The sequence below is a fragment of the Mandrillus leucophaeus genome, unplaced genomic scaffold (assembly GCF_000951045.1).
Source record: "Mandrillus leucophaeus isolate KB7577 unplaced genomic scaffold, Mleu.le_1.0 Scaffold53, whole genome shotgun sequence".
Lineage (NCBI taxonomy): Eukaryota > Metazoa > Chordata > Mammalia > Primates > Cercopithecidae > Mandrillus > Mandrillus leucophaeus.
This window is the reverse complement of record NW_012105697.1, coordinates 459668-473736: the sequence shown is the minus strand read 5'-3', so window position 1 is coordinate 473736 and position 14069 is coordinate 459668. Positions and strand designations below refer to the sequence as shown.

General features: G+C 48.8%; 2 protein-coding genes across 2 annotated transcripts in view; both read right to left on the bottom strand.

Annotated features, from left to right (window-relative positions):
• LILRB4 (leukocyte immunoglobulin-like receptor, subfamily B (with TM and ITIM domains), member 4) overlaps positions 1 to 4375 on the bottom strand; it is a 5886-nt gene extending 1511 nt beyond the window's left edge. Inside the window, exons 1-12 of the mRNA XM_011996909.1 lie at positions 4315 to 4375; positions 3955 to 3993; positions 3427 to 3675; positions 3236 to 3271; positions 2764 to 3048; positions 2318 to 2617; positions 1953 to 2003; positions 1623 to 1673; positions 872 to 988; positions 490 to 565; positions 370 to 407; positions 57 to 112 (exon numbers count right to left, since the gene is read on the bottom strand). Of these exons, the coding sequence (XP_011852299.1) occupies positions 57 to 112; positions 370 to 407; positions 490 to 565; positions 872 to 988; positions 1623 to 1673; positions 1953 to 2003; positions 2318 to 2617; positions 2764 to 3048; positions 3236 to 3271; positions 3427 to 3460 (1044 nt within the window). The 5' untranslated portion in view covers positions 3461 to 3675; positions 3955 to 3993; positions 4315 to 4375. The remainder of the gene's footprint in view (positions 1 to 56; positions 113 to 369; positions 408 to 489; positions 566 to 871; positions 989 to 1622; positions 1674 to 1952; positions 2004 to 2317; positions 2618 to 2763; positions 3049 to 3235; positions 3272 to 3426; positions 3676 to 3954; positions 3994 to 4314) is intronic.
• The window catches only part of LOC105551604 (leukocyte immunoglobulin-like receptor subfamily A member 6), a 122587-nt gene that overhangs the window by 37132 nt on the left and 71386 nt on the right, over positions 1 to 14069 (bottom strand).

The window sequence follows — 14069 nt, the reverse complement described above, 5'->3', positions numbered from 1 at the left end:
GGATTAGATCTGGCACCAGGAGGCCTTTGGTGCCCGGGACAGGGGCGGGGTCTCACCCGACTGTCCAGCTCCACCCCGTCCTCAGGCTGTGTGTCCTTCATGGCAGCATCTGCTGGGGCAGAGCAAGGGATTTGTCTCATGGGAAGGTTCCCTGGGACCGCTCATTCCTGCCAGACCCTGCCCTGTTCCCATTAGGGCCACCGTGATGCAGGGAGGGGCTGTGATGTCCCCGAGGTCCCACAGTGTGGGTTCAGACCACCTCCCCCCGAGTCCCTGACCCTTACCAGCCTGTACTCCTGCCCCCATTGCTATTGAAACTTTGGGGCCCGCATCTCCACCCCAGGTGCACCCCCTCTGCCTCCCACTTACTGGGGTTTTCTCCCTGGACGTCAGCAGCTGGGCTAGACCTGGGGGAGGATACGGGAGTGTGAGGGGCAGTGAGGTGGCTGTTGGGGTGGGTGGGAGTCTGAGGTCTTCAGGCAGAATTACCTCCTCTGTAGACCCCCATCCTTGGGCTCTGGCTCTGCAGCCCCTGGAGGACGTTGGAAATCAGCCTGTCTCTGGGCTGGGGAAAGGTGGACAGAGTCTCAGCTCTCGGAATGTTAGAACCACCTGCCTTCCACATGCAACTCAAGAGGAAGACAAACCCGAAAATACACTTGCAAGGATGTTTTAAATCCTTCCTAAGTGTAGAAAAACCGCAAGAATAAAGCACTTCCATTATGCCCTTCTTTATTTTCTTCTTTCTAGATTTTCTCACTGGGAATTTCTGGAGCAGTTCCTAAGCTGATCTCTCCTATCTGGACTCTCTTTGGCTAGCGCCCTGAGCCCACCCTGCATCGGCCCACAGGTCCCCCAATTTCCTTCTTACCTGATGTCCTGTGTTTGCCCTGACGCCAGTGTTGGAGGAGGAGAAAGAAGAGGAGGGAGAGAAGCAGGATGGAGACCACCAAGACCCCGATCAGTACCTCCCAGTGCCTTCTCAGACCTTGGGCGTGATGACATCAGGAATGGGGATGATGTCACTGATGTGAGCACCTACTGTGCGCACACCTACTGTGTGTGCTGGGTCTTTCTTTCATTACCTCCAACCCTCACAGCAGTCGTGCAACTTGAGATTGCCACCCTCTCTCCACCCATTTCACAAAGGAGGAAACTGAGGCTCAGAGAGGGGAATCGCCTGCCCTGGGTCCCCAGCCAGGAAGCAGCAGAGTTAAAAAGTGAACCCGGGACTCTGATCTGCAGCCCTTATTCCCTGCACCAGAGCCAAGCCTCAGAGTTGCAGGGAAAGAGCCTGACCATCTTGAACCACAGCCCTGCTCCCCTCCCCTGCCCCAAGTCACTGTCACCGCTGCAGGTGGGACAGGACAGGCCCCTGTGGAATCGACTCTGGGAGGCTTCCCTGGGAGGCCTCCTCTCCCAGGAGGTCACAGCTGGGAGTCAGAGCTGAAAGGAATATTCCCACCCGCAGGCCTCTCTCCTTTACACCTGGAGAAACTGAGGCCCAGGCAGGGGAGGGGCCTGTCCACGTCACCATCTCCAGAGGAGGCTGAACCTAGGACAGAACCCACCCCTGCCCCCCAGGGACTCCATTCACCTCCCACTCAGAGCCCCTCACTCACCACTCTGGGGGTCTGACCCTGTAGGCATGAGGGGCTGGTCCTCAGGGCCTGCTGGGTTAGAACAGGGACATGAGGGCTGGGGCTGCCCTGCCCCCCACCTCAGCTCGGCTTCTCCTCCCAACATCTCCCTCTGCCTTGACCCCTCACCCCGCATTAGCCCAGCCTCAGGGCCTTGGGAGGCTTCAGTGCCTCCCAAGTCACTGCCCGACTCCCACATCCCTGGAAGCAAGCCCAGCTGAGAACTGGAACGAGGACTTAGATCCACTGAGCGTGTCTTGAGACAGGCCTCGGGCTTTGGAAACTCTCTGGACAGAGGCCTCTAAGACTCACCAGCTGCTGAGATGGACCTTGTGGGTGAGGGGCTGGGACTCTCCAAGGATCCTGGGTAGAAGGACAAGAGGAGGGTGAGAGTCTGGGGTTGCCCCAGAGTCTCCACCACAAATTGAACCTCTTCCTACATCTGCCCTGTGGCTTCCCAGGGACCTTGTCTCTCCCCTCCTGGCACCTTCTGGACCCCACAGGTAAGGGAGAAGAGCATGGGCATGCCTGGGAAGACCCCGTTGTCCTCCTCCCCTCTGAGGGCTGAGTCTCCCCTTGGCTGAGCCCCCCTTCCTCCGTCCCTGCCCAGAGCTCTCCTGGGGGCAGGGCCTGAGCTGAGCCATTGAGCTCAGAGGGGACAGGGTCAGGAGCCTCACCTAAGACTGTGAGCTCCACGGGGTCACTGGGGCGTGACAGCAGGTAGTGGGAGAAGCTGCGTGAGCTGATGCACCTGTAGGTCCCCCCATGCACTGAGGTCACAGGACCCATGGGGAATTCAGCCCGGTGCAGCTGAGCTCCATGCTCTGATCTCAGACGCGGCAGGGGATGGGCTGCCCCCTCCTTAAACAGAAGGAAAGTGTCCATCGGGCTCCGTGACTGACACAGCAGGGTCACGCTCTCTCCTGAGGTCACAAGAGGACTCGGCAGGACTGAGAGGATGGGTTTGCTGTAGGCTCCTAGGAGAGAAGGAGGCTCCGTGTTAAATGGGCTCCCACCTCCCGCATCATCCCCAGGGCTGGGCTGTGAGAGGGAGACGTCCCTGAGAGCCGACCCCTTTCCTGAGGACAGAACCTGGGGCTGGGACCCCTGAGTGTCCTCTCACCTGTCATCACCAGGTCCAGGGGGTCGCTGTCCTCTGACCAGTCTGGATGGCTGTGATAGTAACAGCGGTATCTCCCTGCATAGTGCTGTGTCATGGATGGAATGGAGAACTTGGCCTTGTTCCTGGGCTCCAGTGGGTTCTGTATGTCCCAGGGTGCTGAGCTTCCTTCTTTATCCAGACGGTACTCCTGAGCGTCCAGGGTTCCCTGACACCAGATGGTCACGGGGCTCCCCCAGCTGATCACAGAGCCAGGCTCAGCCCAGACGGTGGGTTTGGGGAGGGGCCCTGGAAGGAAATCAGAGGCTGCATCCCAAGACGTCCCTCAGCCCTCAGATCCCAGCTCTCAGTCCCAGGACCCTTCAGACGTCGCCATCAGTCACCCAGAACTGCTGTCTCCTCTCCCAGCTGCCCATGGGTGGCCCTTTGTCCCCAGGGAGGAGGAGGGACCTGGGACAGCTGGGGACAGACTCACCTGCCTGCACACAGGTCCTGGGGCCCAGACTCAGCCCTGGAAGAGAATTCCCTGTGAGAGATTTGCCCCTGAAGCCTGAGCAGGTCCTCTCTTTACCCTGTGATTTTTGAGTCTCCTAAAGAACCAGGGCCTGGCTGTGAGGCAAAGTTCTTCCAAGACTTGGGTATCCCCTCCCCCTTTTTAAATCTCACCTAAGCAGAACAGGACCATGAGGGTGGGGGTCATGGCGTCTCCTCCCAGTGGCCCCAGCTGTGCAGATGGATGAGTCCTCAGTGCCGGCAGGACAGAGAGACACACGGTGTGTGGCCGCTCAGAGGCTGGGTCCTTCTAGTCATGGGGTTGTTCCATCAGCCGCCCGCAGGAAGGGAAACTGCCCTCATTTGAACCCCAGCCTGACTTTCATTTCCCCAGGGCTAGGGCTGGGGCAGGCACCAGGTTCTCTGCAGACATTTCAGACAGAAATGGGGTCTCTCTGATCCCAGCCTGCTGTCTCCCTCATCTTAATTCCTCTCTTGCCCAAACATCAACCTGTATGTATTGTGTATTTGCAATAAGCCTGATGCTGGGGGTACATCATTGAACAAGTGAAACAAACAAACAAACAAACAAACAAAAACCTGTGTGTTCAGAGCACAGGTGAACCATAAACCTTCCTATTGCTGCCATAACAAATCACCACAAACTTAGTGGCTTAACATAATGTAGGTTTCTTGACTTACCATTCCAGAGGTCACAAGTCCAAAATGGGTCTCCTTGGGCTAAGACACAGTTGCCATCAGAGCCATGTCTTCCTGGAGGCTCCAGGGAGGATCCATTCCCCGGCCTGTTCAAGCTTCTGCAGGCTCCCACATTCCGGCCTCACCATTCCCTCCATCCTCAAAGCCACCAGTCCCGTTATCCGGCCCCCGCTTCCATCCACTCACCTCCTTCTCTCACTCTGACCCTCCTGCCTCCCCCGTTTCATTTATTCAGCCCCTTGCAATTACATTAGGCCCACCTGGATAATCTCCCCAACCCAAGATCCTTAACTTAATCACATCTGCAAAGTTTGTTTTGCCACATAAGCTCCCCCTATTCACAGGGTCTGAGGCTCAGGACGTCGACATCTCTGGAAGGTCACTATTCTGCCTCCCACAGGCCTTCAGGGACTCCTTTAGCCAAATCTCTCAGAAACCACTTCTCTGTGATGACGGAGAGCGGCTGGGCATGCCAGTTGAACGCTTGGTGGGCCAGTGCGCAGCCAGGTCATGGTCGGCTACTGATGTCCCACGGGGCCCTGCCTACGTGAGGCCGAACGTTCCATCTCTACCAGAGCCCAGTAGCCACCTAAAAACTGTGCCGCAAAACAAAACTCATTCTCTTCAGCGCCAGCACGATGTAGCTCCAAAATCTTTTTTTTTTTTCTTTCTTTCTTTTCTGAGACGAAGTCTTCTCTGTCACCCAGGCTAGAGTGTAGTGGTGTGATCTCAGCTCACTGCAACCTCTGCCTCCCAGATTCAAGCGACTCTCCTGCTTTAGCCTCCTGTGTAGCTGGGATTGCAGGCACCCGCCACCACTTCTGGCTAATTTTTGTGTTTTTAATAGAGATGGGGTTTCACCATGTTTGCCAGGCTGGTCTCGAACTCCTGACCTCAGTTGATCCACCCGCCTGGGCCTCCCAAAGTTGCTGGGATTATAGGCGTGAGCCGCCGCGCCCAGCCAAGCATAGATTTTAAATGTCTTCACTGCAGATAGATGTTAGTATGTGGAGTGATGGACATGTTAATTGGCTTGATTCCATCATTCTGCAATGTATACATTTATAACACATTGTACTCCATAAATATATATAGTTGGTGAATTCAATATTTAGTAAAATTATTTTGAAAAGAAAAATAACCATAAATAGATAACAAGCACGCAAAAAGGCCAGATAGCTTCAACCCTCAGACCACTGCGTGGATTAGCTTCAACCCTCAGACCACTGCCTGCGTTAACTTCCACCCTCAGGCCGCTGCCTGCGTTAGCTTCCACCCTCAGGCCGCTGCCTGGGTAAAACACTGCAGGTGGTCAGCTCTCAATAATCATCCATTCGAGTGGGCATGTCCTGCAATGATCTGGAATTGTGGTCTGTCCTAGATGGTGACTAATCATTTTCTGCCTCTGATCTCCTTAAAAGGATAGAAAGGGCAGGGCGCGGTGGCTCACACCTGTCATCCCAGCACTTTGGGAGGCCAGGGCGGGCGGATCACGAGGTCAGGAGATCGAGACCATCCTGGCGAACACGCTGAAACCCCGTCTCTACTAAAAATACAAAAAACAAACAAACAAAAAAGTTAGCCAGGTGTGGTGGTGGGCACCTGTAGTCCCAGCTTCTAGGGAGGCTGAGGCAGGAGAATGGCGGGAACCCGGGAGGCGGAGCTTGCAGTGAGCGGAGATCGCCCCACTGCACTCCAGCCTGGGCGAAAGAGCAAGACTCAGTCCCAAAAAAAAAAAAAAAAAAAGATGAGAGGACCTTCTAATTTTAGAACTGAAACATAGGGTGGGAGGGGAAGGAGGAAGTAGAGGTTAAAACAAACCCAAAATAAATCATGTCTAATGGTCAGGAAGGCAAAGAAGGAGAGGCTTACAGGAGGCTGAAAGTCAAAGTGCCGGGAACTGCATGAATACCGCTGCATTCAGGTTTCCAAGCACCTGCGTTTAGTACCTCATTCCGTATCCTTTGGGGTCACTCTCAGAATCACGGGGCATATCTCTTTTTGAGGATTTCCATGTGTGTCTCCACACTGGTGTGTAAGGAGCTGATGGGAAGCTATTTCAGCCAAAGCCTGATGCATCGGACAATCTCTGGGGAAAAACAAACTCCCAGAAATGGGAACAAGGAAGTCACATACATATTGCCGAGTATCTCCTGTTTTGGAGGGAAGTTCTGGATCGTGGTCTGCAATTGTCAGAGATCCTGGTGTGGACCTGTCCTTGTTACCTGCTGCAGTGGTGTCCGCGATGCGTGCTGATCTCAGAAATTCCTTCCCTTCTCTCTTTCTCTACCCTATTCCCTTAACCCTGGTACCCAAATCAGTTACCTGCGCTCATATCCTTACGTCCTGCTTTCAGAGTAACCTGTGCTAGGCAAGGACTGAGAACTATGCCAGGAAGTTTTTCGATGTCCTCACCCCTTTTCTAACCGCTCAACATGACTTGCCGTTACCAGTCCTGGACTTCTTCTTGTATTTTGCTGCTTTTTTTTGAGACAGGATCACGCTCTGTCACCCAGGCTAGAGTGCAGTGGTGCAATCTCCGCTCACTGCAACCTCAGCCTCCTGGGTTCAAGCACTTCTCCTGCCTCAGCCTCCCGAGTAGCTGAGATTACAGGCAGCTGCCACCACGCCAGGCTAATTTTTGTATTTTTAGTAGAGATGGGGCTTCACTATGTTAGCCAGGCTGGTTTTGAACTCCTGATCTCAGGTGATCTGCCCGCCTTGGCCTCCCAAAGTGCTGGGATTACAGGCATGAGCCACCACGCTCAGCTAATTTTTGTATTTTTAGTAGAGATAGGGTTTCACCATATTAGCCAGGCTGGGTTTGAACTCCTGACCTCAGGTGATCTGCCCGCCTTGGCCTCCCAAAGTGCTGGGATTACAGGCATCGGCCACATCACCCAGCCTCATTTTGTTTTTGTAGTCATGCACTCACCGTTCAGTAAATCTTATCCATCCTTACTTAAGAAACATTTAAACATGTCAACCTGTGGCCATCCCAGGACACAAGAGATAAAGGCGAGCAAAGCAGATATATTGGATTCACAGTAACCCAGACTTCATTTCCAGTTACCTCCCCTTCTGGAAAATCTAGCATCCTAGCAAAAACTAAGTTGATAAAATCACTACACAAAAAGTTTAGAAATAGGACCAGTCCCGGGAAGGAAAGATTTAAAGCAATAGGACAGGATGAAAGAGATACTCACTGGGTACTGCACTCACCTCCTGGGTGCAATAGTCTCATGTAGCAAACCTGAGCATATATCCCCATATCTAAAATAAAAGTCGAAGTTCAAAAAATAAAGAAAAAAAAAGAGAAAGCAATCACATATTTTGTGGATTTGAGATGGAGGGTGGTGAGGAAGCTGAATGAGAGGTCAGATGGTGATGATGAGTTGGCATTATCTGAATGAAGGGATGCCTGGGAGTGGAAAGAAAAGCATTGCAGGTGGTCCCGGGCAAAGGTATTCGAACGGGTGGATCCTAACGCCTTACAAGAAGTAAAAAGACCACAAGAATCTTTTCATTCTTTTCAAAGTATGTTTCACTGTAGAATCAAACTTTTGTGAGATACTAAAAACGACCTAATTGGAATGAATCATAAATTTCCAACTTAATTTGGGGGCACGGGTGTTCTGTGATTCATAAGAACTCATGTTTTATTGTTTCATTTTCTTTTTTTTTATGATTATACTTCAAGTTCTGGGATACATGTGTAGAATGTGCAGGTTTGTTACAGAGGCACACACGTGCCACGGTGGTTTGTTGCAACCATCAACCCATCATGTACATTAGGTATTTCTCCTAATGCTATCCCTCTGCTAGACCCCCAACTCCCTGACAGGCTCCAGTGTGTGATGTTTCTCTCCCTGTGTCCATGTGTTCTCATGATGCAACTCCCACATATTAGTGAGAACATGCCGTCTTTGGTTTTCTGTTCTTGTGTTAGTTTGCTGAGAATGATGGTTTCCAGCTTCATCTATGTCCCTGCAAAGGACATGAACTCATCCCTTTTTTCATGGCTGCATAGTATCCTATGGTGTATATGTGCCACATTTTCTTTATCCATTCTATCATTGATGGGCATTTGGGTTCGTTCCAAGTCTTTGCTATTGTGCATAGTGCCATAACAAACATACGTGTGTATGAGTCTTTATAGTAGAACGATTTAGGATCCTTTGGGTATATAACCAGTAATGGGATTGTTTCATGTTCAATTGACATCACGTGACACCGAGAAAGATGATTCTTAGCTCCTACCCCACGTTGCATCTCCTGGGCAAGGGTCAAGTTATGACTGGGTTTAGTGAAGTTTGATCAGTTGGGGGTTGACTGGCCCATGGGGGGATCCCCAAAATGTCAGCATGTGGAAAACTCTATGGTTGCTCAACTCTCCCTTTGGCTGAGTCATTCCTAGCTCAAGCTAGACTCTGCCTTTCTCTATTTTGAATATAGCTCCCTTGTTTCCTGTCTTTGTGCTGTCAGTCTAGTGAGATTGATAAGATATTTGTCCCAGAATAGAATAAATTCTTTCCCTGATCTCCAACCACTGATTCACTGCACTGGACTGCCTGGACAATGAACTAAACCCTAACATCTACATTAATCAACTTAATCTCAATTTTCAAGCCTAAGAATACATTTAGCCTTAGATTGCAATAATCTGGACTTCATCTGAAATTACTTCAAATGAATACTATTGGCCCTTGGACAGGAACATTTTCTGCCTTAAAATGATTTTTCTTATTTTTAAGGTGCCCATTATATATATATATATATGTCCAGTTGTAGTCTAGGGTGACAAGATGATCAACCAGGTGTTACCCTAAGATTACCTAAACAAAAGTACCTGGAAGAATTTGCTCAGGAGTTTTTCCATGTTTTCAAAGAAAGACACTCCTAGTGTTCTGATAGTCTTCTGGGTGTGGGAGAGCAATGGAGTTCAAGTTGCTATGAAAACACTTGCCATCAGTTTGTCTGCTCTTACCCTGTGTCATTCCTATAATCCACAGACCCAGGGTTTCCCAAGCACGGAGCATCTCCAGGTTTCTGGAGGACAGATTGCATTCCATGGTCTCCATTTCACTGTTGTACATTTCAGGTTGTGGCTATTTCCTTAAGTTTATCACCACCACACCTGCCTTCTGCTTTTAGTTGCCAGGAAATACAGTCCCACACCACTAGAATGTCTGGAGTAGTATTTGGCAAACCAGATACAAGCCTTCAAAGAGTAAAATTTCTCCCACTCCTAGGCAGGTGTCTGGGAAGGAACATTGCTGCTGTTCGTCTCTTGGATGGGATCCAGAATCCTCCCAAGACTTGGTTCCTGGGTCGTATAGGCAAGAAGAAGGGAGAGGGAGGATGCGTTTTATGGATTATATGGTAGTTCGCCAGGATGTGGATGATAGAAGCTCAGTCCACACTTGGTTAATAAGTCTCTCTCTCTCTCTCTCCCATCATGTCTTGCAGATGTACATGTAGATAATACATTTCCATATCTCCATTACCGATGTGCTTCTCTTGTTCCAATGCCTCCCTCTCTATCCCTACTTCTGTGATATCACAATCCAACAGCAGAAACCACTGGAAAACCCCAAGGGTCCTTAAGTACATCTCTGAGACTTTTATATCAGGGTTAGATTTCTCTGTTGGATTCAGGGACTTTGCTCACATTTTCAGGGTTAAGTGTGAAGATTTTCCAATTCCCAGCATGGCTTCAAAGACAGTGGGGACTACCGTGACTGGCTTTACCTCAGACACTACCCCCAGTCTCTCTGTCTCTTGGCCTGGCCGCCTCCCCCATGGACCCTGAAATCACACAAGATTCTGGACCTTTGGCAGCACATAAGCTGAGAATCATCCACCATGTTGGAAGCATCAAAGGCTCCCTTATGCTCAGCTTTGAATTTCAGGCTGTGAACAATGTTCTTATCTTTCAGTTTTGGGTTTCTCCATTTGAGCCTGGTCTACCACCTGTGGACAGGCTTATCTGAGGGCCTCAGTGTGCTACTAAGGGCCCTCATTTTCAGGCTTCTTTTGCCATCTCTACCTCAATTCTCATCACACTTCGTTTGTCCCATCTACTGGGACCGTGGAAATGTTTGCGTTCGTCTTACCCATGAGGTTACCTATTAATCTGAATATCTGCTTCCAATGCCTTTCAGCATTTTCCTCACCTCCATCTACTGGAAATTTCTTACTTATTTTTCCAAGCCCTAGCTTAGGTGCCACTCCCTCCAAGAGGCTCTCTGAGCACCCACACCCCCAGCAATGAGGTCTCTCTCTGGTCCTGGAGCTTCCTGTGCTGCCTCTAACAGGACTGGCTCTGCTTAATTGTCAAAAATGCAAAAACAGCAGGAAACACTCAGAACCCCTGTGGGGTCCCTTCTTGTCCTACCCCCACAGAACATTACAAATAGATACAAATGTATTTCTTTAGTAGTGTTTTATTGCAGCCTTTTCAATAGGTTACAATATCTAAAGATTCTGTCTGCATTTTTATCTCTCATTTTAATAAATACTTCCAGAACGTGGAAGGCAGAAGAGAGAATTTTCCTCTCCCTTCAGGACATTTCTGCGTTGGAATTTACTCTCATTATGGAGAGAAGAAAATATGGTAGACTCATATTTTCCATGTTGGAGGAAAGATGCATTGTGCCATATCATAGTGAAGACACAATGATGGCTTTGATGAAGACAGTAATGATGATGAGGAGCAGGTCAATGTTGGGGATGATAATAAGAATAACGATGGTGATGATAATGATGATGATGATGGTGGTGACAAAAATAATTCCACGATGGTGCTAATGTTAGGTAAGTCATGTATCTTGAACACAAAAAACGATGCCAGGCTCAGATCTTTTAAGTCAGGAGCCAGCATACTATGACCCTACTGTCAAAACTGGTTCCTCACCCATTTCCATAAATAAAATGTCATTTATTGGGCCATAGCAATGTTCATTCATTTACAAATTGTCAGTGGTTGCTTTCACCCTACTGTGCTAGAGTTCAGTAGCTGCAACAGAGCTCCTATTGCTTTCAAAGCATACACTACTTACTATCCTGTCCTTTGCAGAAAATGTTACTGAGTCCTGTGGTTAGTGAGGTAGGTACACTACCCACTAGTACCTGGCAGCAACATTTGAAGATGAGCACTCCTACCATTCCAGTGCTATGGGCGTTGAATGTGAGACGCACAGTTTAAGGACCTTTCTCAGAGTTCCACAGGGAGTAACCAATGGATATTGCATTTAACGCACAGCCTCAGAATACAGAGATGAAGTGCGTCACCATTGAGCGGTACTGACGATTCCTAGGAGGATTTAAAGTCAGGAGTCCACCTCATGCAAGCCCACACCATGTGGTGTCAAGAGTCCAACCAGGCCGGGTGTGGTGGCTCACGCCTGTAATCCCAACACTTTGGGAGGCCAAGGTGGGTGGATCACCTGAGGTCAGGAGTTCAAGACCAGCCTGGTCAACATGGTGTGAAACCCCATCTTTACTAAAAGTATAAAAATTAGCCAAGTGTGGTGGCCCATGTCTGTAATGCTAGCTACTCAGGAGGCTGAGGCAGGAGAATCACTTCAACCCAGGAGGCGGAGGTTGCAGTGAGCTGAGATTGAGCCATTGCACTCCAGCCTGGGCAACAAGAGCAAAACTCCATCTGAAAAACAAAACAAAACAAAAACAAAAAACAAACAACAGCCAAAAAACAAACAACAGTCAAAAAACAAACAAACAAACAAAAAACAGTCCAGCCAGGGCACTTGTTCCCTCTCTGGACCGGCCTGGGTTGAGGTTTCAGAAAACCGGCTATTTCCCATATGGTTTCCAATGGATCCAACTGTTATCACCTGAGGTTCTTCCAAAACCTTTCTATTTTTTCATTGTTAGTTGCGAAGTTCAAAACCTAAAGAATAAACATTAAACAAAATGACCCATTAATAATAATCAAAACAGAAGATAGGTAGAACCAAAGGAAAGTTAGAAGGGACATGGCTGTTGTTCCAGAAGCTTCTAGACTTCCTTTCACAATCTGTGTGTGCGACAATCACCATTATTTTTAAGTGAGTCATTTTGTTTCTTTATTCATAATTTTCGCATCTTTCTATTACTTCCTAAATGAAATATGCTGTCTCTTTCCAAAAAACGCAGTCATTTCACATGCATTCTTTTTGGCCTCCTTCTTTCGCGCGCCATTCTATTCCCAGGATTCATCTCTATTTTTATGGATAGACCTAGTTTATGCATTTTTCACACTGTACAATGATCTGTTTTATAAATGCAACACAAAGTATGTATTCATTTTGTCCGGGAGTGGCGGTTCACGCCTGTAATCCCAGAACTTTGTGAGGCCGAGGCAGGCGGATCATCTGAGTTCAGGAGTTCAAGATCAGCCTGGCCAACATGTTGAAACTCCATTGCTACTAAAATACAAATATTTGCCAGTGTGGTGGTGGGCACCTGTAGTCTTAGCAACTCAGGAGGCTGAGGCAGGAGAATTGCTTGTACCCAGGGTTCAGAGATTGCAGTGAGCTGAGATTGCGCCTCTGCACTCCAGCCTGGGTGACAAAGTGGGACTCCGTCTCAAAAAACAAAGACAAAAAACAAAAATTAGCCAGGTGTGGTGGCAGATGCCTGTAGTTCCAGCCACTTGGGAGGCTGGGGCAGGAGAACCATTTCAACTCAGGAGGTGGAGGCTGCAGTGAGCTGAGATTGTGCCATTGCACTCCAGCCTGGACGACAGAGTGAAGCCTCTTAAAAAAAATGTATTCATTTATCAGAGGATGAATGTTTGTATTTGACAGTATGTGGCCGAGGGGAACAATGCTTCTCTCCCAATTCGTTTGCCTGTGTCATGGGGCAGATGTGCTCTGTTTTTTGAGTAATCTCTGTGGTAAGGCTGCCTGGTCATAACTGCCCATCACTTCCCCTTAAAATTCCAAACTCCTCCCCAAATTGGCTGAAGCAATTTGTGAAACTCTCCACAGTGTATGATATTCTACTTGTTGTATCCTGTCTTCAACAACTGGCATTAAAATGGAAACAAACCAATAATAACAACAAATTTGTGTCTCTTGTCTTGGAATTCACAATCTCGTATAATTTGCACCACCACCCTGAAGGAGCCATAATTGCCACCAGTTACGCAGGAAGACACAGAGGCTGGCAGAGGAGCTGTCACTTGCAGGAGGATGTGCAGAGAGTGTTTGTTCAGGTGCTGGTGCTCTGGAAGGAGCTACAACAGGAAACACCAAGGGAAGAGAGAGGAAACTACAGAATCCAGACAGCCTGTTGGGATATCATCCTGGATTTGCATTTCCCAGTCTAGATATAAATTTCAGTCCCTTGATTCGGTTACTCAACCACACTGCCTGAGTCTCTTCGCTGAGAGCTGCAGTCTCAAGGCTTAGCAACGTGCATCAGGCTAGGTGGACATTCTACAGGAGAAGTTTGCAGGACACCGTGTTGAATAGATCTGGAGGTTGAGTGGAGTTGTGCGTAGACATCCTTCATGTGGGATGTGGCATCACAACATGGGGGCCAGAGAAGGAGAGAAGCCAGAGACGGAGGAGACAGCAAGGCAAGAAGAAAGCACGGCAGGCTCATGGGGGAGGTGGCTCCTCCAAGGGTTTTTCCAGCCCCTGTCATTACTTCCTGCACCAACAATATTGCTTCATCATCATCCTCAGCACAGATCTCACATAGCTCATGCCCCGAAATCCGTACAACCTTTCTCATGATCATAACTGCATATTTGTTTTTTCAAAACTATACTTTAAGTTCTGGGGTACATGTGCAGAAGGTGCAGGTTTGTTACACAGGTATACACGTGCCATGGTGGTTTGCTGCATCCATCAACCCATCATCTACATTAGGTATTTCTCCTAATGGTATCCCTCAACAGACCCTAGTGTGTGATGTTCCCCTCCCTGAGTCCATGTGTTCTCATTGTTCAACTCCCACTTATGAGTGAGAACAGGCAGTGCTTGGTTTTCTGTTCTTGTGTTAGTTTGCTAAGAATGATGGTTTCTAGCGTCATCCATGTCCCTGCAAAGGATATGAACTCATCCTTTTTTTTTTTTTTTTTTTTT